At 43.6% G+C, this 26,054-nt stretch overlaps 3 protein-coding genes across 12 annotated transcripts in view; 2 read left to right on the top strand and 1 right to left on the bottom strand.

Moving 5' to 3' along the window:
• Positions 1-140: 140 nt before the first annotated feature.
• On the top strand, positions 141-9,964 carry LOC126986999 (protein dispatched homolog 1-like; the record flags this gene model as incomplete). Its single annotated transcript, XM_050843597.1, is given in 5 exon segments — positions 141-342; positions 1,543-1,776; positions 2,450-2,648; positions 3,382-4,330; positions 4,943-9,964. Coding segments are annotated over 5 exon segments (2,766 nt in total), but the record flags the coding sequence as incomplete, so codon positions are not given.
• Positions 9,882-17,802, bottom strand: LOC126987000 (lipoyl synthase, mitochondrial-like). 3 transcript variants are annotated; one of them, XR_007740103.1, is made up of 12 exons: positions 17,709-17,802; positions 16,946-17,062; positions 16,421-16,546; positions 16,019-16,135; positions 15,518-15,674; positions 14,776-14,833; positions 14,157-14,315; positions 13,605-13,720; positions 12,954-13,189; positions 12,061-12,149; positions 10,542-10,580; positions 9,882-10,097 (listed from the first exon to the last, which is right to left on the bottom strand). XR_007740103.1 is itself a non-coding variant. In XM_050843598.1 (10 exons), the coding sequence occupies exons 1-10, from the start codon at positions 17,790-17,792 to the stop codon at positions 12,123-12,125; spliced, it is 1,197 nt and encodes a 398-aa protein (XP_050699555.1). In that variant the 5' UTR covers positions 17,793-17,802; the 3' UTR covers positions 11,325-12,122. The 3 variants fall into 3 exon arrangements, 1 of the variants encoding a protein (XP_050699555.1); XR_007740102.1 differs by lacking the exon at positions 10,542-10,580; XM_050843598.1 differs by lacking the exons at positions 9,882-10,097; positions 10,542-10,580 and having other exon boundaries at positions 11,325-12,149.
• Positions 17,803-25,672: 7,870 nt separating this feature from the next.
• LOC126986998 (uncharacterized) overlaps positions 25,673-26,054 on the top strand; it is a 42,784-nt gene continuing 42,402 nt past the window's right edge. For 7 of the 8 annotated variants that reach the window (XR_007740100.1, XR_007740101.1, XR_007740096.1 and 4 more), the window contains exon 1: positions 25,673-26,054. This exon is cut by the window's right edge and continues 2 nt beyond it. The gene's annotated coding sequence lies outside the window, so the exon portion shown is untranslated. The other variant, XM_050843596.1, reaches the window with a different exon arrangement.

The raw sequence follows: 26,054 nt of genomic DNA, 5'->3' as shown, positions 1-26,054 counted from the left end.
CAAGATAGCATTCACATGTTTTTTTAACCTTAAGCGCGTACTGATTGGGATGATGCGAACAAACTGGTGATGTGCCGCACCCTGCAGCTGCCTCCCCACCACCACCACCACCATGTAGACCCCCTCCCCCCACTTTGCAGGTTCCCGACCCTGAGCACCCCGAGCCCTTCCGACTGTCTGAGCCGCACCACAAGCACCAGAAGCAGAAGCTGGAGGAGCGACTGAGCTTCACGGCGCTCTTCCTCCCCGTGGCACGCAGTTCACAGGCTCTCCCTTTCTTTGAGGCTCTGGAGCAGCTGGACCTCACCCTTGATAACGTGACTGTGGCAGCTGTTGACCTTGGTATGCCTCCTCTCCCCCCTTCTCACTCCCTCACTCACTCTTTCCACATTTTTCTCCCTTTCTGTACATTATCGTCACCCTCAGTAGATTTTCCTTTCCTCTGATCCTTCTACTTTTCCGATACCCGACGCCCCTGTCCACCCAGCAGTGAATGGGTACCAGGTATTAATCGGGGGTTCTGTCCCATCTCCTATAATTCCTCCCCCTTCTGTCTCTCTCCGGCATATGACCACGGATGTTGCGCCGACTAAACGAAACCTTCCAACTTTTTCTGATCGTTCTATTCTTCCTTATCAGTCTTTTTTTTTTACCTGGACTTGGGGTTTAGTTCTTTCATTTCTCCATCCAGATTATTTGAATGTAAGAGTAGTTTTAGAATTTTCATGCACTGCAAGAGACGGTGTTGGCCATATATGCAGCGCCATACCCGGCCACTCGGAGAACTGTCAAAGAGGTGCTTCTCCTAGTGAACTTGGTTAGTTTCTGTATTTCAGGACTCCTTAATACAAGTAATTGCTTGGCACCAAATATCCAAACACAGTACCTGCTGGTCGGGAAAAATAAATTACACCCATTGGTCAGAGGTTATAAGGTTTGTGTCTATTTCTGAAATATATAACCACCGAGTGACATACTTACGCTGGCCAGTGTTTATCTTGTGAACAGCCCCATACTGAACTTGAACTTGAAGTCGCGAGTCACCCATGGCTGTATTTTGCTATCTAACATCTCTATTATAATTTGATTTCATGTTTAATAGGTATTATTTCCAAAGGTGTGGATATTTTGACATCTGCTCTAAAATAAGGGCTCGATGCTGTGGCAGAAAGCACTAAAACTGTAAGACGTTGGTACACAAAGGATAAAGTGTCCCTGATGCATACCGGTAGCCAATACAGTCTCTTGAGTATAATTGAGGCTTGATTGTGTTAGTTGTTCACTTCATACTGGCTTTAACCCGGTAGCAGCGGGGATCATGTTTCTTAATGGTCCCTCCAAGCGAGAAAAATGAGAAAAAATCACCCCTCACACAAACCATTTCATAATATACATGAGAGCATTTGTGATCAGATTATGCATCATCTATTTTGGGGGTTTATATCATGGCACAAATTTGGCCCGTCGCTGCTACTGGGTTAATCAACAATTTTCTCTCACATTTTTTCCTTTTTCTCTTCCTCACTTTCCCCCTTCCTGCAGGCCTCAAGTACGCACTCTTCGACAAGCTCCTGCTGGCCAACTCTTACCTCCTGGGCGTGGGGGGCGGGGTGGTGCTGCTCCTCATGTGGTGCTACACTGGCTCGCTCTTCATCACCGTCATCACCATCACCACCGTGGCCTGCGCCCTCATCATCGCCTACTTCATGTACATTTTCATCTATGAGATCGCTTTCTTCCCCTACATGAACGTCCTCACAACAGTCATTGCAGTGGGTGAGGCATCTTGACAGTGGTTTGTTGTTATGATTACAGTCGTTCCTCAAATAGTTCAGTTTCGGTTTTATACGGATTCTCATGGAAGATCTTTTAGGATTTTTAAATTTCCTGCTTGTCGAGAAATTCAAAAATCCTTAAAAATCTTAGAAAATCCACATAAAACCAAAACCAAACTATTGGAAACCGTACTATTTGAGGGACCACTGTATTTCTTGGTCATTCCTACTTGTTTTGCAGGTTCAGGCATCTTTTAGAGTTTGCACTTTTTATTATAGTCCACTTACGAATATAAAATTGAAAACACAGACTAATTAGTATTAAAGAATCTGGTAATGCATGTAGGCGGTTCCAGTTTGTTCAGTCTCTCTTTGAAATGCAGTTTTCTTAACCCCTCCACTGCGATTGGCACGCATTTGTCTTTCACTGGTAGCCTGGTAACATATAGTCTCAGGTTTTTCTCTGCCTCTGTGGTGGATAGTGGAGTGTTTCCCATGTGGTATTGGTATGCTGGATATCCCCTCCCAAGGTGCAGGACTTTACATTTTTCTTCATTGAATTGTAGCAGCCACTTTTTGCTCCACTCCTGTAGCTTGGTGACATCTTCTTGTAGGAAATCCGCAGGCAAGGGGTTAAGCCTCTTTTGGTTCTGATGATGATAATTCCTTGACAGGCCTAGGAGCGGATGACACCTTTGTGTACTGCCGTGTGTGGACGCTTGCCAAGCAGGACAAGAACGCAGGCACGATGGTGAAGTTGGTGGCAGACACCTTCCATCACGCAGCTGCTTCCATTGCTGTCACCTCCCTCACCACCGCTGCAGCCTTCCTGGCATCCTGCGTCTCCCACATCACTGCCATCCGCTGCTTCAGGTGTGTGTGTGTATGGTGTGTGTGTGTGTGTGTGTTTATGTAACCTTCAGTTCCTGAACTTGTGTTATGACAAAATTTTGTTTCTCTCTAGGGAATCAGTTATGTCACAGCAGCTTCCTTCATTAATAGATCAAAATTAAAATACAAGAAAATAACCCCAACCCCCATAGTCTTGTCACGGCACATATTCCAGTAACCTTCAGTAGAATCAAGTGTTGGGTTGTGCAGGAAATTACCAGGAAATTTTTTCAGTTTCTTTTAGAAAATCAAGTTATCACAGACGCTTCCTTTATTATCCCTTTCCTGTTCCTATGACAACTTTTGTCGTCATTCAGAAAATGTTTTCTTAAATATTGAAAATAAAGGTTGCGAGAAAAGTGCAATTTTCACAGATGGCCCTGACGGGAAAGGGTTAATTGAACAAGCAGTTTAAACACAGTAATTGAGCCACAGCACACAATGCATCAGTCCCCATTGAGCATAGCCTTGTGTATAAGTTAAGGTGTATACGCTATAAGTTGTTTGAGGGGGTCACCCTGAAGGCACTGTGCCCTTGGTGATTTAACTTGTTGCAATAATAATAATAATAATAATGGATTAATGTGTGTTTATCTTTGTTGCCAGACATAGATGCATCTCACTAAGAGAGATAACAAGGGCTGGGCTCTTAAAGATTGTTATTGAAACCTGTATAGTTGGAGACTGAAGGAAGTCACTGGGGAAATTTTTTCAGCATTTTTGCCGGGACGGTGGTGTTGGCCAACCTGCTGCTGATGCTGACGTGGGTGCCGGCCTGCGTGGTGGTGGCCGAGCGCTGGGGAGCCTCAACCTGCTGCCTCTGTGTACCTCCAGCCCCAGTCTATGCCCCACAGCTTCCTCCCCGCTGCTCCGTGCTCTGCGCCCTCCCTCTCAGGTTTTGCTACTTCTGTGCTGAATCCGCACGTGTATTCTTTGAGAAGGTGCTGCCCTGGGTGGTGGTAAAGCCAAGGTACCTGTGGGTGGTGGTGCTGGGCGGCCTGGCAGTGTGCAGCGCTCTCGTCGTCTTCTATCATCCAGGCCTGCAGCTGCCAGACTCGCAGGAGTTCCAGCTGTTTGCCCGGGACCACCTGTTTGAGCAGTATGACCTCGAGTACAAGTACAAATTCTGGTTTGAGCGCAACCTTCGAAAGGACATTGTCAACCACATGCCGGTGAGGGTGGTGTGGGGCATCAAGGCGGTTGACAATGGAGACCACCTCAATCCAGCCTCCAAAGGCACCCTGGTGTTTGACGATGACTTTGACATAGCCCACCCACAGTCCCAGCAGTGGCTGCGTGGTTTCTGTCGGGAGCTGCGTAACCAGAGCTTTTACCTGAACACGCTGGGGCCTCTGCTGCCGCACTGCTTCATCGACACCTTCAAGCTGTGGATGGAAGGGCGGCGCTGTCTGGACCCCAGCAACAAGACCCGCTACCCCTGCTGCAAGGACTCTGTCTTTCCTTTCCCTCGATGGGTGTTTGACCTGTGCATCCACCAGGGCATTGAGGCGCTCTACGAGACCCCTCGGGAGTACTTCATCCCTGGCGTGGCTGGGCCAAAGTTTAGTCGGGAGACGCAGAAGGTGGTGGCGGCTGTGGTGGAGTATGACAGCAGCACACTCTGGTCACTGTCATACACCACAATGCACAACTTCTTTGAAAAGGTGAGTCAGTCAGGCTGCTAATAGTTGTCATTCAAACATCTGTCACTACTGTAAACCCTCACTATCACAGACCTTCATGTAACAAATTTTTGCTTTAACGAACTTTTTGGGCCAATGTGGAATGTGCAGGGATTTGCTCAACAAGTTCGCTAACTGTGGGGTTCAGTTCGGCGGCAGGCCAGCCGAACATGTACACTCATGCTGATCGATGGTGGTTTAAACAAAGCCGACCGGCTGGTACGTGTCTAGTGTGCAACCAGCTATAATCACTTCTGATTTCATCTTTCTGTGCCTCACCTTTCATCCAATACATCTAATACAATTGGAAATGATTATACATAGCAAACATTTCCCCTCATATAATGAACAAGGTTTGTAATATGTAAAAAGTTTGGATCCCTTGGTTATAACGGATCATGTGATATAACGTCACCTTCTTCACCAAATTGGTTCTTCAAAGTGAAGGTTTACTGTATTTTCCTTTCTGTCCCGCCGAAGCCATCGTGTTCCACTTGAGATACTTAGCCTCTTGCTTTGATGTCATCAGGTTACCAGTGTCTTGCAAGCTGATTTGAGACACTCTACCACCCTCTAAGATGCCTCTCCTTGCAGGTTGAGACGTGGGTGCAGGAGCAGATGAAGGAGGCGCCCCATGGGATGCGTGGCGGCTGGTTCACTTCATACCTTGAATTTTACGACGTGCAGCGCTCACTGTCAGTGGGGACGGGCGTGGCGGTGGCGGTGGCTGTGGGGGTGAGCTTAGCGGTGCTGGTGCTCACCACACTCAACGTGGTGGTGAGTCTGCTGGCGGTGGTGAGCATCAGCGCCGTCATCTTGGTGACGCTGGCTGCCCTGGTGCTGCTGGGCTGGCGGCTCAATGTGCTGGAGAGTGTGACGGTGAGTGTGGCCATTGGCCTGGCCGTGGACTTCACTCTCCATTATGGGGTGGCCTACAAGTTGTCCCCAGAGGCCGACCGCGAGGCGTCCGTGTCCTGGGCCGTGGGCCGCCTGGGCAGCCCAGTTTTCATGGCTGCCGCCACGTCCCTGGCAGCAGGAGTCTCCATGCTGCCGGCCAATGTGCTGGCCTACGTGCACATCGGCACCTTCCTGACGGTCATCACCTCCGTCTCTTATATATACGCTACACTCTTCTACCTCCCGCTGCTGCGCATCTTTGGCCCTGAGTCAGGCTGTGGCCAGCTGTCCTGCCCCAGGCTGTGCTGCTGCTCTTGCTGTGCTGGGAGTAGCCAGCAGCATGTGGACAAGACAGTGTACCAGCAAGCCTACATGAGCGAGTCCACCCTGTCCACCTCCAGCACCTCCTGCCCGCCCCCTCAGACCCACCCATCTTCAGACACCCACGAGCTGGAGCCGCTGACAGCCATGCGGCTCGCTGGTCGAGCCCGGCTGGTGCACACTCCCGCCCGTCACAAAGTTGGGCTGGCTGAGCCGGCCGCCCCGCCAGAAACCGTCGCCAACCACACCACGCCCCACGCTGAGGTGGGGCCACCCACCGGGATGGGCCGTGCCGGCCGCTCTGGATCTTTATCTTCCTCTGTCAATGGGCGAGACCACTCGACCTTCATCCCTCGCAAAGTGTCTCTGCCCTCCCCTGGCGGGGCAGTGAGTGAGGGAGGGGAGCCCTCCCCCAGACATGGTGTAGCCCCAGCCTCCTCGGCCACCACCATCCTCTACTCTGAGCCAGACACTGACTGTGCCCAACAGAACCACCACTCCCAGGATGGCGTGGCCATGGGGCTGCCGGCCTTGGAGGCTGGCGCTGTGGTGGCATGAGGAGACTGGGGGAAGGTGGTGCTAGGTTGAGGCTGTCATTGTGATAACATATTGCTCATTCTCTTGTGTTTTGGTGTGGCGCTGTGTTGGAAAGGAGAGCTCCAAGGTGAGTGGGCAGCCTGGCCCCGGCCGGCGAGTGGCCGTGGGCGGTGATGCAGGTGTTGCTGCTGTGTTGAGCAGGTACGTAACACTTGGCATCATATATACATAGAATCTATAGAGGTATTATATACACATGTTTGATGTTGTTGTAGGGGTGTGTCTGTTAAGGCTTGTGAATAACAAACATTTAATTTTGTGAATTGTTGAGAATCATGGATATTAATTTATGATAGAAAAGACAAATTTTTACATCATATACAATGATCACTTGGTCTTTATAAAACAGCATCATGCTGTCACTGTAAGTAACAGTGCAGTCTCATTACTTTCAACGGTAACAAAGGTATTGAGTGTTAAGTTTGATAAATTTAAATTGTTTTTGATATTGAACAATTTATGCTTAGCCTCACAGTCTAATAGCAACAAGACTTTTGCCTGGAGGGTTAGCTGAGCACCTTTGTAGAGCCACCTACCAAGCCAGTCAGTCTGTGTCCTGTCTCAGTAGCTCACTTCTCTAACCTGCCTTGTGCACTGCTTCATTGGAATCTCTGCGTTTCCCTGGCTCCCCGCGGCCAGATGGAAGTAGTGTTGACGTAACGCATATTGACCAAGTTTCAAAAGTGACTTATTGTGTACCTGTGTTGTTACTATTTTGGTGTGCTGACGTGAGGTGACAGGTGTTGTTTAGAGTGACAGCCTTTTTTAAATGTGGTGATGTTGCATACTAGTGCATTTTTTTTTACAGAATAGTAACTCCTTGATCAGCAATTTTCTTTTATTTGAAAATCATAATGAAGCAAAACTCAAGAACTCCCAAGACTTAACCCGAGGGTGTGTTCCTGGTGAATCTGCTTTCCTAAATTTGTAGAAAATAATGAGACATGTTTAATACCAATGATCATCATAAAACAAGGAGTTACTGCATTACCAAATTGATATTAAAGCATAATGAGCACAAACGCATTGCACAGCTTCAGTCTGCACACAACCAGCCCCATGATGCACCGGGGCTTTGTGCACAACACAGCTCGGCACCAACCACGACAACAACCAACACTATGGGACGAGTAGTTTCATGGCCGCGTGAGCACCGTTGCCAGGTTATTGTACTCAGAGCATGGTGTTTACTGGTTTCTGACGCGTAACTATTGGCAAGAAACATCAGGAATTAACTATTTTAACGATAAATATAAATGAATCTAGTTATTGGTACACAGGATCGGAAGTTGGTTAACCTGGTGGCAGCGACGGGCCAAATTTGTGCCATGATATAAACCCCCAAAATAGATGATATATAATCTGATAACAAATGCTTTGATGTATATTATGAAATGGTTTGTGTGAGGGGTGATTTTTTCTCATTTTTCTCGCTTGGTGGGACCATTAACAAACATGATCCCCGCTGCTACCAGGTTAATACAAGAGGCTTAGTACGACAATCTGGCATCGTTGCGCGTGAGCTGTGTCATGATGTTAATGTGAGCAGTGACCATTTGTTGATCTCCAAAGTGATCTGAGCTCTTCTTATTCTTCTGCTTCAGCCACCCTTGTGAGGGGGTTCCAGAGAGCAGATATGTGACAGGTAGAAAAGGTTGAAATGATCTGATACAATCTTATCTGGTTTAGGTGTATGTGGAGGGTGGCAGGGAGGCCATAGCCTGGGACCACGTTGTCCAGAGTTACTTATGCAGCGTGGTTAATTATTCTTGCTTGTTTTGTCAAGTTGAAATGTAAAAAATATCTTTGTAAGATTTATGCAAACAGTGTGTGGACTGTGTTGAGGAGGGACTCAATTTTGTGTTCTGTTTTGCTGGGCTTCTGAGGCTCGGCAGAACAGCGGAACAAGTGATGTGGCGGCAGACTGTTTCTGAGGTCTGTTCTTTGTCAACAGTGACATGGTGATAATTTTGTTGTGTCCTTCAGGAAGTATAATGTATAGTGCAGTATACCATGTGAGGTGTGTGTATAGGACTCAAGAAACCAAACCCAAGCCTGTTGCTCACAATCCCTCTCACTACACTGCAGTCAACCCTCACTTTAACAGCTCACAGTTCAAGACTTGCCTTTCCACTGATCCAGACGTGCTGGATTGAACAAAGCATTTGCTTTCCATCCACTCTTTTTGCCTGACCAGTGTATAAACATTAGACTGCACACGCCCTGTGCAGAGTTTCCTTACAGTTTCCATTGATATACATGGAACTAAGCATCACTTAGCCTAACTACTTTATCAGCTTATGTGAGAAGTAAGACCAATGGTTTCTGCTGAATCAAGAACTAATTTAAAATAATTTTGTTAAACTGAGGGTTCACTGAACACTTCATTATTAATTATGTAGGGGAAGTAAACTGCTGAATATTGCTTCACAGAAAGCCTCAGATCTTCCAGAAACTGTTCTGAGCGTCTCTCACACAGCAAAGCCCAAAGTGAACTTTACTTCATAAAATGAACTTTTTTAATCATCAGAAAACTGAAAACTTGCCCTTTACCTTGTACTGACCTCAGCACAATTATGTAAGTGGGGAAGTGATGCTTAGATGAGTACACACATTTTGAAACGTTTGTCATGAGGACAGCAGTACCAAGATGAACATATATAAACCAAATTGCCTCGTATCAATATTCAAAATGTCTAAATTGGCTAACAAAAATGCAAATATGGCAGTGGATTTCTGGAGCCATTTCCCCTCCCTGCACCGAGGGCCTTGCTGTTAGGTCGTGTGAGTGAACGCTCCTCCAGACACAGCAGTGTTCTTCTTTGTTCGCTGCTCATCCAAAGAACAAAATATGCACAAAAACTTTGCTTTGACATATTTTCCTTATCTTTCCTCTTCATGCAAGGAACTTTCCCTACCTTTCCCTGCATTTACATCCCCTGCTCTGCTTCTTTCCACAGCCTCATTCCCTCTCCTTCCTTGCCTTCCCTTCCATCTTCACCTTCCCTCCCCGTCCTGCGCTGGCGAAGGACGGGTTCACTTCCTCCTCATAAAAAGTTAAGGTGAATGACAGACGGGCATTGGTGGTCGTCAACAAGTTACAATTTGAGAAACAGATGAAAGGTATTGGCCAAAGGTTTGAAAATTGTGTTGTGTTGTGTTGTGTGTACTTTCTGAGGAGAAGAAACTGTGTGTGTTGATTAAGGGACTATTAAGGAATTTTTAGAATACGTTAATTTTTTTATGTATTTAATATGTTAGGCATTTCAAAATCCATAAATTAGAATGACATATATTCTATTACTTCTTTAATTGTCAAAGCACTATCACTGGTGCTTACTTTTTTCCTATTATTGCTTCATAATTAATCTTCGGCAATTTCATTTTATTTGTCTGAATGTTGAGTTTCATTTTTAGTTTCAGTGAGTTGAATTTTTTTACCTTATTTTTTTTATAATTTGGACTGAGGAGTAAAAGATGTCAGGCTTTCATTGAGAAATGAGTAACAAGAGGTGCATGTGATGATGTGTTGAGAATTTGGATTTTCAAAGGTGTAACTAATAAATAATTGGTTTTGTAAGCGATGAGAGGTGGATGTAGTGTTCAGAGGGTTTAAAGGTGTAACAAAACAATTGGCTTCAGTATTTCACTGGTTGGGATGCCATGAGTGGTGACAGGGCGGGTGATTTTCACGGTTGGGAGACGTTAAGAAAGAACGAACATGACATCGGTATATTAAGAATTAGTCGTAGCCATATTTATGTAAGTCAACTTGTATAAATAAAATGTACTATATTTTCATACATTAGGAATCAGTTGTTTCCTCAGCAGTGAGTATGACTTGGCCCGTGGTGGCCAGTGCCAGGGTGTGCTCCACGAGGTTGATACATAAAAGAAAGTTTTGATACAGCTCCCGTTACAGTCTCCAGTTACTCTGAAAAAAGCCAAAGGGATAAAGAAACTGTTCCAATACACAGTTGGGATTGATGGGAAGTACAGGTATTGGGCAAATGTTTAATATTCAAGAATATGCCATACTATCAATTTTCTTCTCCTTCCTGATGTTTTCATAGACTGCCTTGCCTGATCAACATTAAAAAGTAAAGGTAAAGTTCAGGACATAAACTATAGTGCATGTTCCATCAACTTGGTCTTTGAGCCTGTGATGGGTTAGAACCCACTACACCAAGACATAGGATCAGTGTGACATTCAGGTTACCATAACTTACTTTGTGGTAACCTGGATATTGTACTTGGCCTGTGTCCTGAAGTAGTGGGTTCTCACACACCACAGGCTCGAGGGCCTTCGGGTCAGAGATGAGCACCATGGCCATGCGCAGCTATAGCATATTTCCCCTACATTGCCTTTAGAGTTTACCTTCCCAGGGTTTCCCCAGTTATCCATTTATCAACCAGCCTGAAAGGGAGGATGAACAGTTGGGAGAGGTGTGCACCAACGGCCCAGGCTGGGATCGAACCCGAGTCTGCGGATCCACAGCCAGGAGTGCTAACCACTACACCACAGAGGCGTGTGATCAACATAAAAGTTAATGGAAGTTCAGAGTTACTCACATATCTACATAGATTTTTCCCCAATATGAGAATTCCTAAAGAGCATTTATGAAAATATATTTACATAATCACAATACACAAATAATAATAGACAGAAGGATTTGCACATATTTATATGATAAAATTTCTTAGAATAACAATAACTTCACAGAAAAATTATGCTTTCTTAAGAGCCATCAAGCAAAGCTGCAGAAACAATGAAACGTGAATGTGGTGAGTTATGTGCAGGGGTTCACAGCTGCACCAAGATCCCGGTGTGTGACTAGTGTGTCGCCTCAAAGCTGACTCATGATGATCAAGATAATTATGAAAATCTGTGTGCATATCTTAACAGCTACCCACTTCTGACAACTTATAACCAACAGGAATAATGGAGGTAATATTATCTGAAGCATCACAGAAAAATACATACTGAGAAGACTCCAGGACACAAAGTTAATTTAATATTATCTGAAGCATCACAGAAAAATACAAACAGAGAAGGCTCCAGGACACAAAGTTAATTTAATATTATCTGAAGCATCACAGAAAAATACATACAGAGAAAGAAGACTCCAGGACACAAAGTTAATTTAATATTATCTGAAGCATCACAGAAAAATACATACAGAGAAGACTCCAGGACACAAAGTTAATTTAATATTATCTGAAGCATCACAGAAAAATACATACAGAGAAGACTCCAGGACACAAAGTTAATTTAATATTATCTGAAGCATCACAGAAAAATACATACAGAGAAGGCTCCAGGACACAAAGTTAATTTAAGAGATTTCTCTGGAAATTTTAGGTTTGTGCACTAAACAAATTGATATTTTACCTAAAAAGCAGCGTATAAAGTGGAAATATTTCAAACAATATCAGGGCAAATAGATTATAACTACAAACTTAACTATCCGTAGTGTTTGCAAATCCAAAAATTAAGTTACCTCGCACAAATTGTAAGGCAGAAACAGGCATGTGTAATAGTGTGTGTGGCAGTGATGCTCAGTTGTCACAATGCTTCGGTAAGGTCCAGGGGCCATACTTATAAAGAAATTTTGTTTTTGACGTAAGTATTGCCATAACCAGATGATGTGAGCTGACTGGACTCCTTGAGGGATCCACTGGTTATGTGATGGCAGCAGTGCACATTCAGCAGATTCCTCAGGGAGCGTGGTCACCTCACAACATCCAAAGTACTGCGACGGGAACTGAGCAGCGCCTTGCAACACACACTACTATGCCACCTACCTATCTGTGCCTTACCATGAAAGTCACACAAAATTGGTGGTCTCAACAGGATAAAAAACCTCTACAACTTAAAACTGTTCACGCTCTCTTACCTCCTAGTGATTGCACAACCCCAACATTATATACAGTGTGTGGCGTGGAGGGCGGGACCACCTCAGGCTTCACTCTTTTCTCTGCTATCCTGGAAACAGAGGAGGAAAGCCTTGAAATTACAGTGCCACAAAATTCCGAACCTGCAACTACAAATTTGTATGCTTAAAAGTACTGCAGTATGATACTTTTTACAAGAAAGGAGAAAGACCAAGGATTATAAAAAAAAAAGAGAACAGATGATGATGCCTAAAAAGATAATCAAATAACAGAGGTCAAACAATCAGCGTTACATCAAGGATTTTTTTTTTGCAGCAGATGAAGAAAGAGAGCAGGCCTATAAGTCTATCAAAAAATTTAAAAACTGACATAAACCTCATTTTCTGCTTCCTCTCTGATAAGCCTCCTAAACATAACAGACATTCACCTCATTTTCTGCCTCCTCTCCGATAAGCCTCCTAAACACAGCAGACATTCACCTCATTTTCTACCTCTCCTATAAGCCTCCTAAACACAGCAGACATACACTTCATTTTCTGCCTCTCCTATAAGCCTCCTAAACACAGCAGACATACACTTCATTTTCTGCCTCACCTATAAGCCTCCTAAACACAGCAGACATTCACCTCATTTTCTACCTCTCCTATAAGCCTCCTAAACACAGCAGACATACACTTCATTTTCTGCCTCTCCTATAAGCCTCCTAAACACAGCAGACATACACTTCATTTTCTGCCTCTCCTATAAGCCTCCCAAACACAGCAGACATTCACCTCATTTTCTGCTTCCTTTTTATTGTCTCCCCCAATCAGCTGACATAGCAGTTCTCATCCACCCTATCGAGTTGCAGAATTTCCGGTTCCTTCACCTTATTCTTGACCCTGTTAGTACTCACCGTGGTCCCCTTCTGCTTCCTCTCCTGCAGCAGATTCTTAAGGAAGAGTTCCCCGGCCCTGTAGGAGGAGCGGACAAGGGGGCCGCTTGCAGTGTAGGCGAACCCGAGTCTTTCCCCCGACTGCTGCCACTCATCAAACTTGTCTGGGGTGACGTACTCAGCCACTCTCAGGTGCCTCTTGGTGGGCTGCATGTACTGGCCCAGTGTCAGGCAGTCCACACCAGCACTGCGCAGGTCTGTGGAGGATGTCGGGGATGAAAACTAACACTGGAAAGTAACTGATGTCATGTACCAAAGTGATATACAAAGCACTGCATGATAACATCTATACAATTCATATATTCACAAACACTGCAGGTAACAGGCCTCGATTTAATCTCACAAAATAAACGTAGATTTGACAGTCATTCTAACAACACCGCATGACAGACTGAACGACACCCACTCACACACGCACATCCACCTTCCCACGCAACACAACACAACACACACATAGCTAGATTTGGCATTCACAAACAATGCAGGTAACAGGCCTTGATTTAATCTCACAAAATAAACATAGATTTGACAGTCATTCTAACAACACCGCATGACTGATTGAACGACACCCACCCACACCCACACAACACACACACCCACACAGATCCTTACCTTTCATGGTCTGCAGCACCTCCTCATCTGTCTCCCCAAGGCCCAGCATGATGGACGACTTGGTCACCAGGTTGGCCTTCACTGCCTTGGCCTCCTCCAGCACCTTCAGTGACTGTCTGAGAACAAAAACAACCACTTTGTACACAGGAAACCTCATTGTCAAACATACGTGAGAACTTGATGACCACTCTTTGCCATCTTGCTCTGTGCTCTTTGTAACAGCAGCATTTTTACAAGCAAATAATGGGGACCACTGTATTACTCTAAAAACCCTGTTAACAGTCTATTACTATTACATTTTGTCTGCCACTGAATAAAAAAATAAAGGAATTCAGATTCATAAAGGAAACAAGCAAAGGCAGGTTTGAAAATTAGTAGATGAAGGAAACAAATTAAAGAGCTGTTTAGTTAGTGAAAATATGCCAAAGTTTCCCATAGAGTAGAGGTCAAAAAGGCTTATGGATGGGAAGGACAAACGGTGAAATACTGGTTCTCCTCAGGTCCTTGTGTGTCTCTGTATATCTGTGAGGCCAATCAATCACTCTGCCTCACCTGTATCGGGCCCGAGGGTCACGGACGCGTGGGGTGAGGGACTCCACCGTCTCAATGTTGTGGGCGAACACGTCGAGGCCGGACGAGGCAATGGTGGCGACACTATCCTTGTTGCCACCAAAGTCAGGCACCAAACACTCCACCAGGATGGACGAGTTCCTGGGCACAAGGGAGAAACAAATCACAACAGAGGAACTCAAGAGATGCAGGAAGGTTAATGCAGATGCTAAGAGAAATAAATTAACACATAAAACCTGGTTATATAATAAAGGAAGCAACTCAAGATAAGAATAAATAGAAAGAAAAGCCCATCCCCAGCAATTGAGGGGTTTATGAGGAAGAAGCTCCCCCAGATCCATGAAATATATAAATTATCAAATCCTTTTCACTGTGGTAAAATCTGATGGAAAACTATTACATTTAAAAAGAAAATCTTACACAGGATAGCTATCTAAATAAAGATGAGAAACAAGAAAAAGCAGAGAAAGGTAAGGAAAAAAAAAAGTAAAATATATATAGTCAAGAAAGCTTAAAAATGGAAACACTCCCCAAAAAGATAGTGCACAAGTATAAAATGTCTATACTGTATTGATGGAAAAAAATACAGATAAATACTTACTGCCTTTTCAGTTCCTTCACCGTTTCAGCAATGTGAGACGAACCCCCATCAGGAATGTCTGAGGGAAAGAAATCATTTATCAGTAAAGAGGAACATGACGTATGGAGGATGGCAGGGAAGGGTAACTTAGGGTCAGCCAAAGGAGTCTAGAGAACCATTCATTGCTATTCACAGGAAGTACCCACAGAGAAGCAATGGGGCCTGAGGAACACTGAAAATCATTAACTCCCTGACTGTGGATTTCCTACAAGAAGACATCACCAAGCTACAGGAATGGAACAAAAAGTGGCTGCTACAATTCAATGAAGAAAAATGTCAAGTCATGCACCTTGGGAGGGGATATCCAGCATACCAATACCACATGGGAAACACTCCACTCTCCACCACAGAGGCAGAGAAAGCCCTGGGAGTATTTGTTACCAGGCTACCAGTGAAAGCCAAATAGCAGCGGACGGGTTAACTGTCTGCTGGGAACACTGGCATGATCAGATATGACACGAATCACACCAATAATATAATTAATCACTAAACACTGCGAGGGACTGAAAACAATGGCACACTTAGAGTTACATATCTTGACACCAGAGAACTGAACTACAATGAACACAAGGCAACTAAAGGGTCACAGAATATTGAGAGAAGTGTGAGTCGTGGAACATTGATGAAAATAATGCCACAAGGGACCAAGGGAGACCGGACACCTTGATGCATCACAACACATAAAACAGAGACTAGTAATTACCGTCCCTGTCAACAGAGGTGAGGACCACGTAGTCGAGGCCCCACTCGGCGATGGCTGTGGCAGTGTTGAGGGGCTCCTTGGGGTCCAGCGGTGGTGGCTTCCTTGCTGTCTTTACGGAGCAGAAACGACAACCCCTCGTACACGTGTCTCCCATGAGCTGAGGCAGGACAGGCAGGATGAGAGATGTTTAATTATAAGTCACCACTCTCTCTGAACACACACACACACACACACACACACTAAAAACTAAGAGGTCCTAAGAAAAAGTTGAGGAAGGGAACATGTCTATCGGCCACGAAGTGCAGTTTTCCTCACAGAAGCACAGGTACTTGGAATGAATCAAATGAGGAAGTAGAGGAGGCAAAAAGTATAAGAAGCTTTAAGGAAAAATTAGATGAATATAGATATGAAGACAGGAATACATGAACTCATAAGTGTAGCTCAGCTCCTGTCTACTACAACTAGATAAACACACGCCCACACCCTCACACAAACACCTACCATGATTGTAGCCGTTGACACACTGTCCTCGTTGCCCCCCCAACACTCCCCAATGTTGGGGCAGCGTGCCTCCTCACAGACGGTGTGCAGCTTGAGCCCACGGAGGTCTGTCTTCAACTGGAGGGAAAAAAAGATCAGTGGAGATAGTTGTTCTATAAAAACCATGAAAAACAGTTTACTACGGTGAAAATTAATAAATCACTATCAGGACCAATCATTAACCCCTTGACTGTGGATTTCCTACAAGAAGACATCACCAAGCTACAGGAAAGGAACAAAAAGTGGCTGCTACAATTCAATGAAGAGAAATGTAAAGTGCCAATCACAGTGGATGGGTTAAGTATTACATGTTCTCCAGTTCTACCATCACACTATCATGGCCTGGCCTCACATGCAGCCCACCTTGCTGAAGTTCTTGCCGACCGGGATCTCTCTCTTGAGCCATGGCGGGAGCCTCAGCCGGTCTGTCTCCCCGGCCTGCCTCTTCAGCTTGCCGGCATAGTCCACCCAGCTGGTGTCCTTGGTCACCTGGGCAAGGACAGGTTTTGTGGTGAACTGAAGCCTCACTCAAAGACTGAAGATTTTGCACATCCAAAACCTGATGTGGCTTATGAGATCAAATGGAGTGCCTAAATGAATGGCTGCTATGCTTGCTTCTGAACTACATTGAACTGTGTGAAAGAGTTCTTGGAGAAAGCATGGATGATTATAACGGAAGATGAGTGAGGGAGAGAACTAGACCAGATTGAGTAGGAATGAGTGGCCTAGTGGGTACTGAAGAGAGTGAGGGGAAGGACCTATGAATCCCTTCTTTTTCTTCAGCTGCTGTGGGAGAGTGCCATGTCAAAGGTCACTCTGCAGTTAGCAGTGAGGAAGGGGATTCCTAACCAAGACCAAAACTGAACTGAGGCAAACAAGAGTACTCACCTTGCCTGTTATGAAGTCATCGAGAGAAGGCCCCTCAGCCACCTTCTTTTTCTTCTCCCGAGGCAGGCTGCTGACGGGCCTCCAGCTGCCGGGACGCAATGTGAAGCCCGATGACAACTAGAAAATTCATTGAGTATTCTAATTCGGTCCATTACCAACAGTGCCAAAGTAACTTCACTTTATCAAATTATGTAATAAAACTGTAAGGTAGATTTACACTTCACCAAGTAAAATAATGACCAAATCAAGTAACCTAAAACAGCCAAATAGCAAAAAGGGATGACTTCTAAATTACAAAATGACACGACTTATTTGATCAAATTAATAGGGAAGGACACTCTCACTCTGGCGGTTGACATTATGGATAACATTCACAAAAGGGTAGCCTCCTCTGGCGGTGGCCATGGCGGCAGTTCAGCGGGTGTTGCAAGAAATACCTCCTCGCAGAAATAAGTCGCATATTCACTACTCGCCTCCAATATTGCCACCACGAGAATAATAACCTTTCCAAGAGGCATAACTCAAAAGGTAGACATTTGCGACGGAAATGAAGTACAAAACCGTGGAATTCACTACATCTATCACCACCGTAAATTGTCCCATTCGCCTGACATCACTACTTTATCGCCTAACACTGAGGGGCAGAACTGAATATGTTTTACACTGCACATGACGAGTTACTCCGTTAGTATTGTCCCGTGAGGCAGATTGAGCACACTGTTAGAAGCTCTGTGGAGTGTGTAAATAATGTAATGAGCGTCACCTTCTGGAGCAGCATCGTGTGGCGGGGCAGGGCGGCACGGAGGGCGGAGGAACAGCAGGCGGCCAGCTGGACCCTCGCCGCCATCACTGTTTACCTGAGGGACACGAGCCTAAGAATATTATTATGCAACAAGCAGGGATTATTATTTATCAAGTGGTATTGTTATTTATCAAGTGGTATTATTATTTCTCAAGCGGTGTTATTGTTTATCAAGTGGTGTTATTGTTTAAGTGGTATTATTATTTATCAAGTGGTGTTATTATTTATCAAGTGGTATTATTATTTATCAAGTGGTGTTATTATTTATCAAGTGGTGTTATTATTTATCAAGTGGTGTTATTATTTATCAAGTGGTATTATTATTTATCAAGTGGTGTTATTATTTATCAAGTGGTGTTATTATTTATCAAGTGGTATTATTATTTATCAAGTGGTGTTATTATTTATCAAGTGGTATTATTATTTATCAAGTGGTGTTATTATTTATCAAGTGGTGTTATTATTTATCAAGTGGTATTATTATTTATCAAGTGGTATTATTATTTATCAAGTGGTATTGTTATTTATCAAGTGGTATTATTATTTCTCAAGTGGTATTATTATTTATCAAGTGGTGTTATTATTTATCAAGTGGTGTTATTATTTATCAAGTGGTATTGTTATTTATCAAGTGGTGTTATTATTTCTCAAGTGGTGTTATTATTTATCAAGTGGTGTTATTGTTTAAGTGGTATTATTATTTATCAGGTGGTGTTATTGTTTATCATGTGGTATTATTATTTATCAAGTGGTATTGTTATTTATCAAGTGGTATTATTATTTATCAAGTGGTATTATTATTTATCAAGTGGTATTATTATTTATCAAGTGGTGTTATCATTTATCAAGTGGTGTTATTATTTATCAAGTGGTGTTATTATTTATCAAGTGGTATTATTATTTCTCAAGTGGTATTATTATTTATCAAGTGGTATTATTATTTATCAAGTGGTATTATTATTTCTCAAGTGGTATTATTATTTATCAAGTGGTATTATTATTTATCAAGTGGTGTTATTATTTATCAAGTGGTATTATTATTTATCAAGTGGTATTATTATTTATCAAGTGGTGTTATTATTTATCAAGTGGTATTATTATTTATCAAGTGGTATTATTATTTATCAAGTGGTATTATTATTTATCAAGTGGTGTTATTATTTATCAAGTGGTATTTTTATTCATCAAGTGGTATTATTATTTATCAAGTGGTATTTTTATTTATCAAGTGGTATTATTATTTATCAAGTGGTATTATTATTTATCAAGTGGTATTATTATTTATCAAGTGGTATTTTTATTTATCAAGTGGTATTATTATTTATCAAGTGGTATTATTATTTATCAAGTGGTATTATTATTTATCAAGTGGTGTTATTATTTATCAAGTGGTATTTTTATTCATCAAGTGGTATTATTATTTATCAAGTGGTATTATTATTTATCAAGTGGTATTATTATTTATCAAGTGGTATTATTATTTATCAAGTGGTATTATTATTTATCAAGTGGTATCGTATCGTTTTTTGTTTTTTTTGTTTATTTTTTAGGAGCAGCGAGTAGCGGTCTTTTTTTTTATTATTGTTTTCTTGTTTTGTGTGCCCTTGAGCTGCCTCCTTTGTTGTAAAAAAAAAAAAAAATAAATGGTCTCCCATCACGACTACTTAATTTTCCGAGGGTCACACAGAAGATTAAGAGGGTTTTAATGGCTGTTTTTCCGTTCAAGATGCTCAAGTCGTGTAAAACTACCACCACCATCACTAAACAGTCCATGGAAATACAAACAACTTCTACGAGAGGGATTTCAAACTTAAACGTATCGGTCTCCTATCACGACTTTCCGAGGGTCACAGAGCGGGTTTTAATGGCTGTTTTTCCGTTCAAGATGCTCAAGTCGTGTAAAACTACCACCACCATCACTAAACAGTCCATGGAAATCCAAACAACTTCTACGAGAGGGATTTGAAACAGGCGAACCCAGGCGCTGATATGTTTAAAAATACGGAGCCAATTACAAGAGTGTTCAGCACTCGGCGCGCTTGAGGTGAGGAAGAGTACTTGAAAAATTGCAATACTTTCTCAGGTAAATATATTGATAATAATTGGATGAGGGTTACATGGTCAATTCGTGTGCTCCGACCCCCGCGTCACCCATGCACGGCTGAGCGGCGCGGGGAGGTGTCGGTCAGGCAGACATTTCAGGAATATGCTGCCCGGCCTTTTCCACGCATCACAGGTCGACATATCCCGCCCTTCATATTTTTAAATAACTTTTTTTTATACCACTGTATACGTATGTTCCGTAAACTTTTTGTAATACCTAGGGAGGCGGGCGCCTTTCTGCTCATCTGCTGCACTATTTAGCAACAATAAGTAATCACCACAAAGGAGACCACGTACGGAACTATCTCCTCTGAATCTCCCGGCGCACAATCACGGTGTTCCGGTGGTCCAGCCGGCCTCTGCTATCCAGGCCCAAAGTCTCTATCTAGGGATATGTAGAGTCTCCTCAGGCTCCATTCAGACCCATCCTGAGCATCTGCGTCCCCGCTCCATGTGCCGGCCACGGTCCTGCCGCCGCCCACACCTCACTTTGTCTCACGCAAAACCCTCCTTGTAGCCACTACGCAGCAACGCGCGCCGCCTGGAGTGATAATTATATCACACGCAATGACACGCGGCTTGTAAAAAGTACGTGTATAGAAGCCATTCACTATCATAATCGATCTGATCATATATATATATATATATATATATATATATATATATATATATATATATATATATATATATATATATATATATATATAATTAGTCTTATGTTGGAATAGAGCCAACAAAGTCCCAACCTTTGTTATATGTCAGTGTCGCAAGAATGTCAGCGTTATGGACCTTTGTGAGGTACTGCACACGGCAAACTTTTCGTGTCTCAGATGCGCATGAATAATTTAAGTAATCCCTCACTACGTCTTCACGATGTACTAACATCCTCACAATACATTTATAATAATGCAGCGGGACTGTAGCCGAGATACACGTAGGAATGCATGCCATAAAAATGTATCATGAATGCTTGACGTACAAAAATAACTATGATGCTTGTGAGAGTCATGATGCAATGATGAAAGTGTGAAAATGCTCGAAGAGAGAGAGAGAGAGAGAGAGAGAGAGAGAGAGAGAGAGAGAGAGAGAGAGAGAGAGAGAGAGAGAGAGAGAGAGAGAGAGAGAGAGTTATCAAGGAGGAGCCGGGGTTATCTAGGGGCCGCGGGAGAGCCAGGGACCTGCAGAGCCGCCCCTTTAAAGTTGCAGGCGAGACTCTGGGGCCGCCCTCTCCGCCACCCTCGCCGCCGCCGCCGCCGCCGCCTCCACCCTCGCCGCCGCCGCCGCCGCCGCCGTCTCCACCCTCGCCGCCGCCGCCGCCGCCTCCTCACTTGGCCCAGAATGAATGAGACGCTGCAACTCCCTGCCCGCCCAAAAGTCTTCTTCTTCTTCTTCTTCTTCTTTTTCACATTTTTTTGTAATTTCTTTTCCATTTTTTGTTTGTATTTCTTCTGTTATTCACCATTATTTCTTCTTCTTCTTCTTCTTTTTCTTCTTCTTCTTCTTTCTTCTTCTTCTTCTTCTTCTTCTTCTTCTTCTTCTCCTTCTTCTCATCTTCAGGTTTTTTGTATTTCTTCTTCTTCCTCTTCTTTTTCTTTTTCTTCTTCTTCTTCTTCTTCTTCTTCTTCTTCTTCTTGTTCTTCTTCTTCTTCTTCATCTTCTTCACTTTTTTCTTTTGTATTTTCTTTCTTCTTCTTTCCCTATTTTTTCAACTTTTTCATTTTCTGCTTTCTTCTACTGCTCCTCCTCTTCCTCCTCCTCCTCCTCCTCCTCCTCTTCTTCCTCCTCCTCCTCTTCCTCTTCCAACTTTCCAAATCAGGGTAACGATTTGCGACCTTCTTACCTCCTCTTCTCTTTTTTTATGTTTATTGCTTTTCTTTCTTTCTTTCTTCTTCTTTTTTTTTTCTTCTTCTTCTTCTTCTTCTTCTTCTCCTTTTCTTCGTCTGCCTTTTGTTCTCTTCTTCTTCTTCTTCTTCTTCTCCTTCTTCTTTTCCTTTTCCTTTTTCTTTTTCTTTTTCTTCTTCTTCTTCTTCTTCTTCTTCTTCTTCTTCTTTCCTTCGTCTGTCTTTTCTTTCTCTTCTTCTTCTTCTTCTTCTTTTTTCTTCTTCTCTCTCTTCCTCTTCCTCTTTTTCTTCTCTAGTTAATTAGTTAGTAAGTTCATTTGTAGATATTTTGTGTTAGTTTGTTGTTGTTGTTGTTGTTGTTGTTGTTGTTGTTGATTCGTCATGACCGTGAGGGTTGAACGTAAAGGAAAAAAAAAACACCACGAGGGTTTTCCTATGAGTGAGGCAGGGGCAGGGGATGAACACACACACACACACACACACACACACACACACACACACACACACACACACACACACACACACACACCACGTCAACAACTGGCCCCCCCCAAAAAAAAAGAATAAGAAAAATTAATAAAAAGAACAACGAATGATAAAAGTAAAGAAGAATAAGACCGTGGAAGAACGAGAATGAAGAAGAAGAAGAAGAACAATAAGGAAAAAGAATGAAGGAGAACAAAAACGATGAAGAATGAAAATGAAGAATAATAATAACAATAAAGAATGAGAATGAAGAAGAAAAGAACAATGAAGAAAGAATGATAAGGGCGCAGCTACTCTTGGTGTTCACAGACGGTCCGCGAAGCTCCCAAGACACCAGAGAGTATTCCTTCACGCGCCAAGGCCACATATACGAAGCCTTACTAGGGCAGCCAGGTGTGTTAAGAGGCTACCCGTGCTGAGAGGGGCCAGGTGTGAAGCGGGGAAAGGCATTATTAGAGAGCACAGGTACGTTGGAGTACAGGTATTAAAAAGGAACAGGTCTTAAGTTACGGGTACATTCTAGAACAGGTCAGGTGTTTTGAAGAGGGAAAAGGGAAAAGTATTAAAAAGGACACAGGTATTAAAGAAAAGACAGGTGTTTATAGATTACAGGTGTGCTAAAGCAGTCAGGTGTGTTGAAGAGGGAAAAGGTATTAAAAAGGGCACAGATATTAAAGTAAAGACAGGTGCTTATAGATTACAGGTCTACTAGAGCAGGTCAGGTGTGTTGAAAAGGGAAAAGGTATTAAAAAGGGCACAGGTATTAAAGAAAAGACAGGTGTTTATAGATTACAGGTGTACTAGAGCAGGTCAGGTGTGTTGAAGAGGGAGAAGTATTAAAAAGGGCACAGGTATTAAAGAAAAGACAGGTGTTTATAGATTACAGGTGTACTAGAGCAGTCAGGTGTGTTGAAGAGGGAAAAGGTATAAAAAAGGGGACAGGTATTAAAGAAAAGACAGGTGTTTATAGGTTACAGGTGTACAAGAGCAGTCAGGTGTGATGAATAGATTACACGTGTTGGGAGGAAAACAGGTGATAATTAGGGAGAGAACAGGTGTATATCTCCCCTCTCCTCACCCCCCACCCCCGCCCCACCTTAAAAATACATATATCACCAACTTTACGAGCGATAGGGTAGAGAATGTACAAAGACCAGATACAATGGAAACTTTTACCGGCAAAAGGCTGACTCCCTCTCCCCCCTCCTTCCCCCTCCCCCCTTCCCTTGCCCCCCACGAAAACAACGAAAAAACAAACACAATTCGGCGCCCTGGCACACATACTATTTAACAAGGCTTTCGTAGGAGTTTGGGGCATTTCCAGGGGTAGTTTAATGACCCTGGTGGTAGTTTGACCCTTCTTCTGAGCCACGAGCCTACAGAAACACTCATTAGAGCCTGACTGATCGCTTTTTCGGCCTTGATGTGAGAGGAGGGAGAGTTTAGGAATACCACCGTGGGGCCAGATTCTCATACACTCTCGGGGCTTACCAACCCACATTTCATTAGGCTTTCGTAGAGGCTGTGTTAGTATTTCCATGGGTAGTTTTATGAGCCTAGTGATGGTCTGACAAGGTTTTTGCACCAGGAATGTGAGAAAAACGCGTAAAAACCTCACTAATCTCAAGAACAAGATCAACAGTAACAAAAACAAGAACAATGATAATAATAATAATAATAATAATAATAATAATAATAATAATAATAATAATAATAATAATAATAATAATAATAATAATAATAATAATAATAATAATAACAACGACAAGAAAAGAAGAAAATGGAAAAGAAGAAGGGAAAGAGGATGAAAAAGTAGAAAAGAAGGAAGAGAAGAATAAGAAGGAAAAAGAAGAAAAAAGAAAAAAGAGGAAAAGAAGAAGAAGAAGAAGAAGAAGAAGAAGAAGAAGAAGAAGAAGAAGAAGAAGAAGAAGAAGAAAAGTACAACAATAACAGCAAAAACGATAATAATGATACTAATAATAAAAACAACAACAACAACAGAGAGAGAGAGAGAGAGAGAGAGAGAGAGAGAGAGAGAGAGAGAGAGAGAGAGAGAGAGAGAGAGAGAGAGAGAGAGAGAGAGAGAGAGAGAGAGAGAGAGAGTTCCGCGCGGGGCCTCCAGTCAGTCAGTCAGTCAGGGAACACAAGTTATAAATAGACCAGGAACAGCTATAGCAAGTCTCCTATTATCAAACGTTTCAGACTCATGTTACGAACGTTTTTTGAGGCCATGGAGGCGATACGTCGGGTTGCCATGCGTATTTATCCCGTCGACGGCGTAGAAACCTTCCAAAACTACCGCTGGACTCAAGAAACTACCCACGGAATCTTCTTATACAACTTCCACGGGAGACCTTTTAATTAGGTGTAGGTACTGAGGTTTCGAGGAGCTTGCTAATGTGGGGTTAATATAATCATTCCGCGAGAAGGAGCGAGCGAGCGGAGTTGAGTCTCAGGGCATCCAGGCTTGGTATTATGGGACACTTTTGCTTCTCAGATCAACTATTTTCAGAGTCCAAAAAAGGAGGTTAATCGCTTTTTCATGAGTGTTTTTTCGCGTTCACGGTACAGGAGAAGGGTTAAACTACCACCGGGGTCATAAAGGTACCTCTGGAAACGCTCAAAACTCCTACGAAAGCCTGGTTGATAAGGGTTAAACTACAACCAGGGTCATAAAAGTACCTCTGGAAACGCTCAAAACTCCTACGAAAGCCTGCAGGAGAAGGGTTAAACTACCACCAGGGTCATAAAAGTACCTCTGGAAACGCTCAAAACTCCTACGAAAGCCTGGTTGAAAAGGGTTAAACTACCACCAGGGTCATAAAAGTACCTCTGGAAACGCTCAAAACTCCTACGAAAGCCTGCAGGAGAAGGGTTAAACTACCACCAGGGTCATAAAAGTACCTCTGGAAACGCTCAAAACTCCTACGAAAGCCTGCAGGAAAAGGGCTAAACTACCACCGGGGTCATAAAAGTACCTCTGGAAACGCTCAAAACTCCTACGAAAGCCTGGTTGAAAAGGATTAAACTATTACCAGGGTCATAAAAGTACCTCTGGAAACGCTCAAAACTCCTACGAAAGCCTGGTTGAAAAAGGTTAAACTACCACCACGGTCGAAAAAGTACCTCTGGAAACGCTCAAAACTCCTACGAAAGCCTGGTCGAATATGTCTACTACTTGAGCGCCGTTGAAATGTTGAAGCAAATGACTCCTTGCAGGCTAGGCACAAACCCTTGAAGAATCACTCATTGCAACGGTGCATGAGAAAACGACAAGCACTGAGCGACGACGACGTGAAGAAGAGGAGGAAGAAGAAGAGGAGGAGGAGGAGGAGGGCTTCCCGTTCTCCCTGAGGTGGTGGAGGAGGAGGTCTGGCGGCGGCGGCGGAGGAGGAGGAGGAGGAGGGGGCGGGGCGTAAGCTAGGTAGGGAGCACTTAAAAAATCTAACCCATGTCGTTTTATAGTCGGAGTCGAGGGTGGGGGCGTGTGTGTGTCTCTCTCTCTCTCCCTCTATCCCTCGTCTCCCTTCCCTCCTGGCCTCTTTCCGGCAGGAGGAGGAGGAGGAGGAGGAGAACCAGGAGGAGGAGGAGGGACTACGTACGCGCCGGCTAGCTCTCTACGGCGTTGCTGACGTCACCTCTGGAAAATCAATACCACAGTAAGGTTCGGAGGTGCAGTGAGCGGCCGCGGGTCGGGCGAAGCGAGGCGCCCTGTACTGTCTCTCCCGGGATGGCCAGCGCGGAGGGCGAGCCGTGTTAGTGGACAGTGCCAGTTAGTGCCTAGGGCTGAGGTGCAGTGCCAGTGACCTCCACCCCCCATCACCACCCCCAGCACCCCCTCCCCGCCACCTCTCTCCGGCATGAAGGACCAATGGAG

The sequence above is a fragment of the Eriocheir sinensis genome, chromosome 63, assembly GCF_024679095.1.
Source record: "Eriocheir sinensis breed Jianghai 21 chromosome 63, ASM2467909v1, whole genome shotgun sequence".
In the NCBI taxonomy this organism is placed as follows: domain Eukaryota; kingdom Metazoa; phylum Arthropoda; class Malacostraca; order Decapoda; family Varunidae; genus Eriocheir; species Eriocheir sinensis.
The sequence above is the reverse complement of the archived record's forward strand: the minus strand, read 5'-3'. Positions and strand labels throughout refer to the sequence as shown.

What these genes read in the sequence shown, in the direction of transcription:
- LOC126987000 (XM_050843598.1), bottom strand. Translation starts at nt 17,792, where the DNA reads ATGGCGGCGAGGGTCCAGCTGGCCGCCTGCTGTTCCTCCGCCCTCCGT. An exon ending in ACACGATGCTGCTCCAGAAG is followed by an intron (nt 17,063 to 17,708) that starts GTGACGCTCATT and finishes TGAATTTTCTAG; the next exon opens with TTGTCATCGGGCTTCACATT. An exon ending in ATGACTTCATAACAGGCAAG is followed by an intron (nt 16,547 to 16,945) that starts GTGAGTACTCTT and finishes GTCCTTGCCCAG; the next exon opens with GTGACCAAGGACACCAGCTG.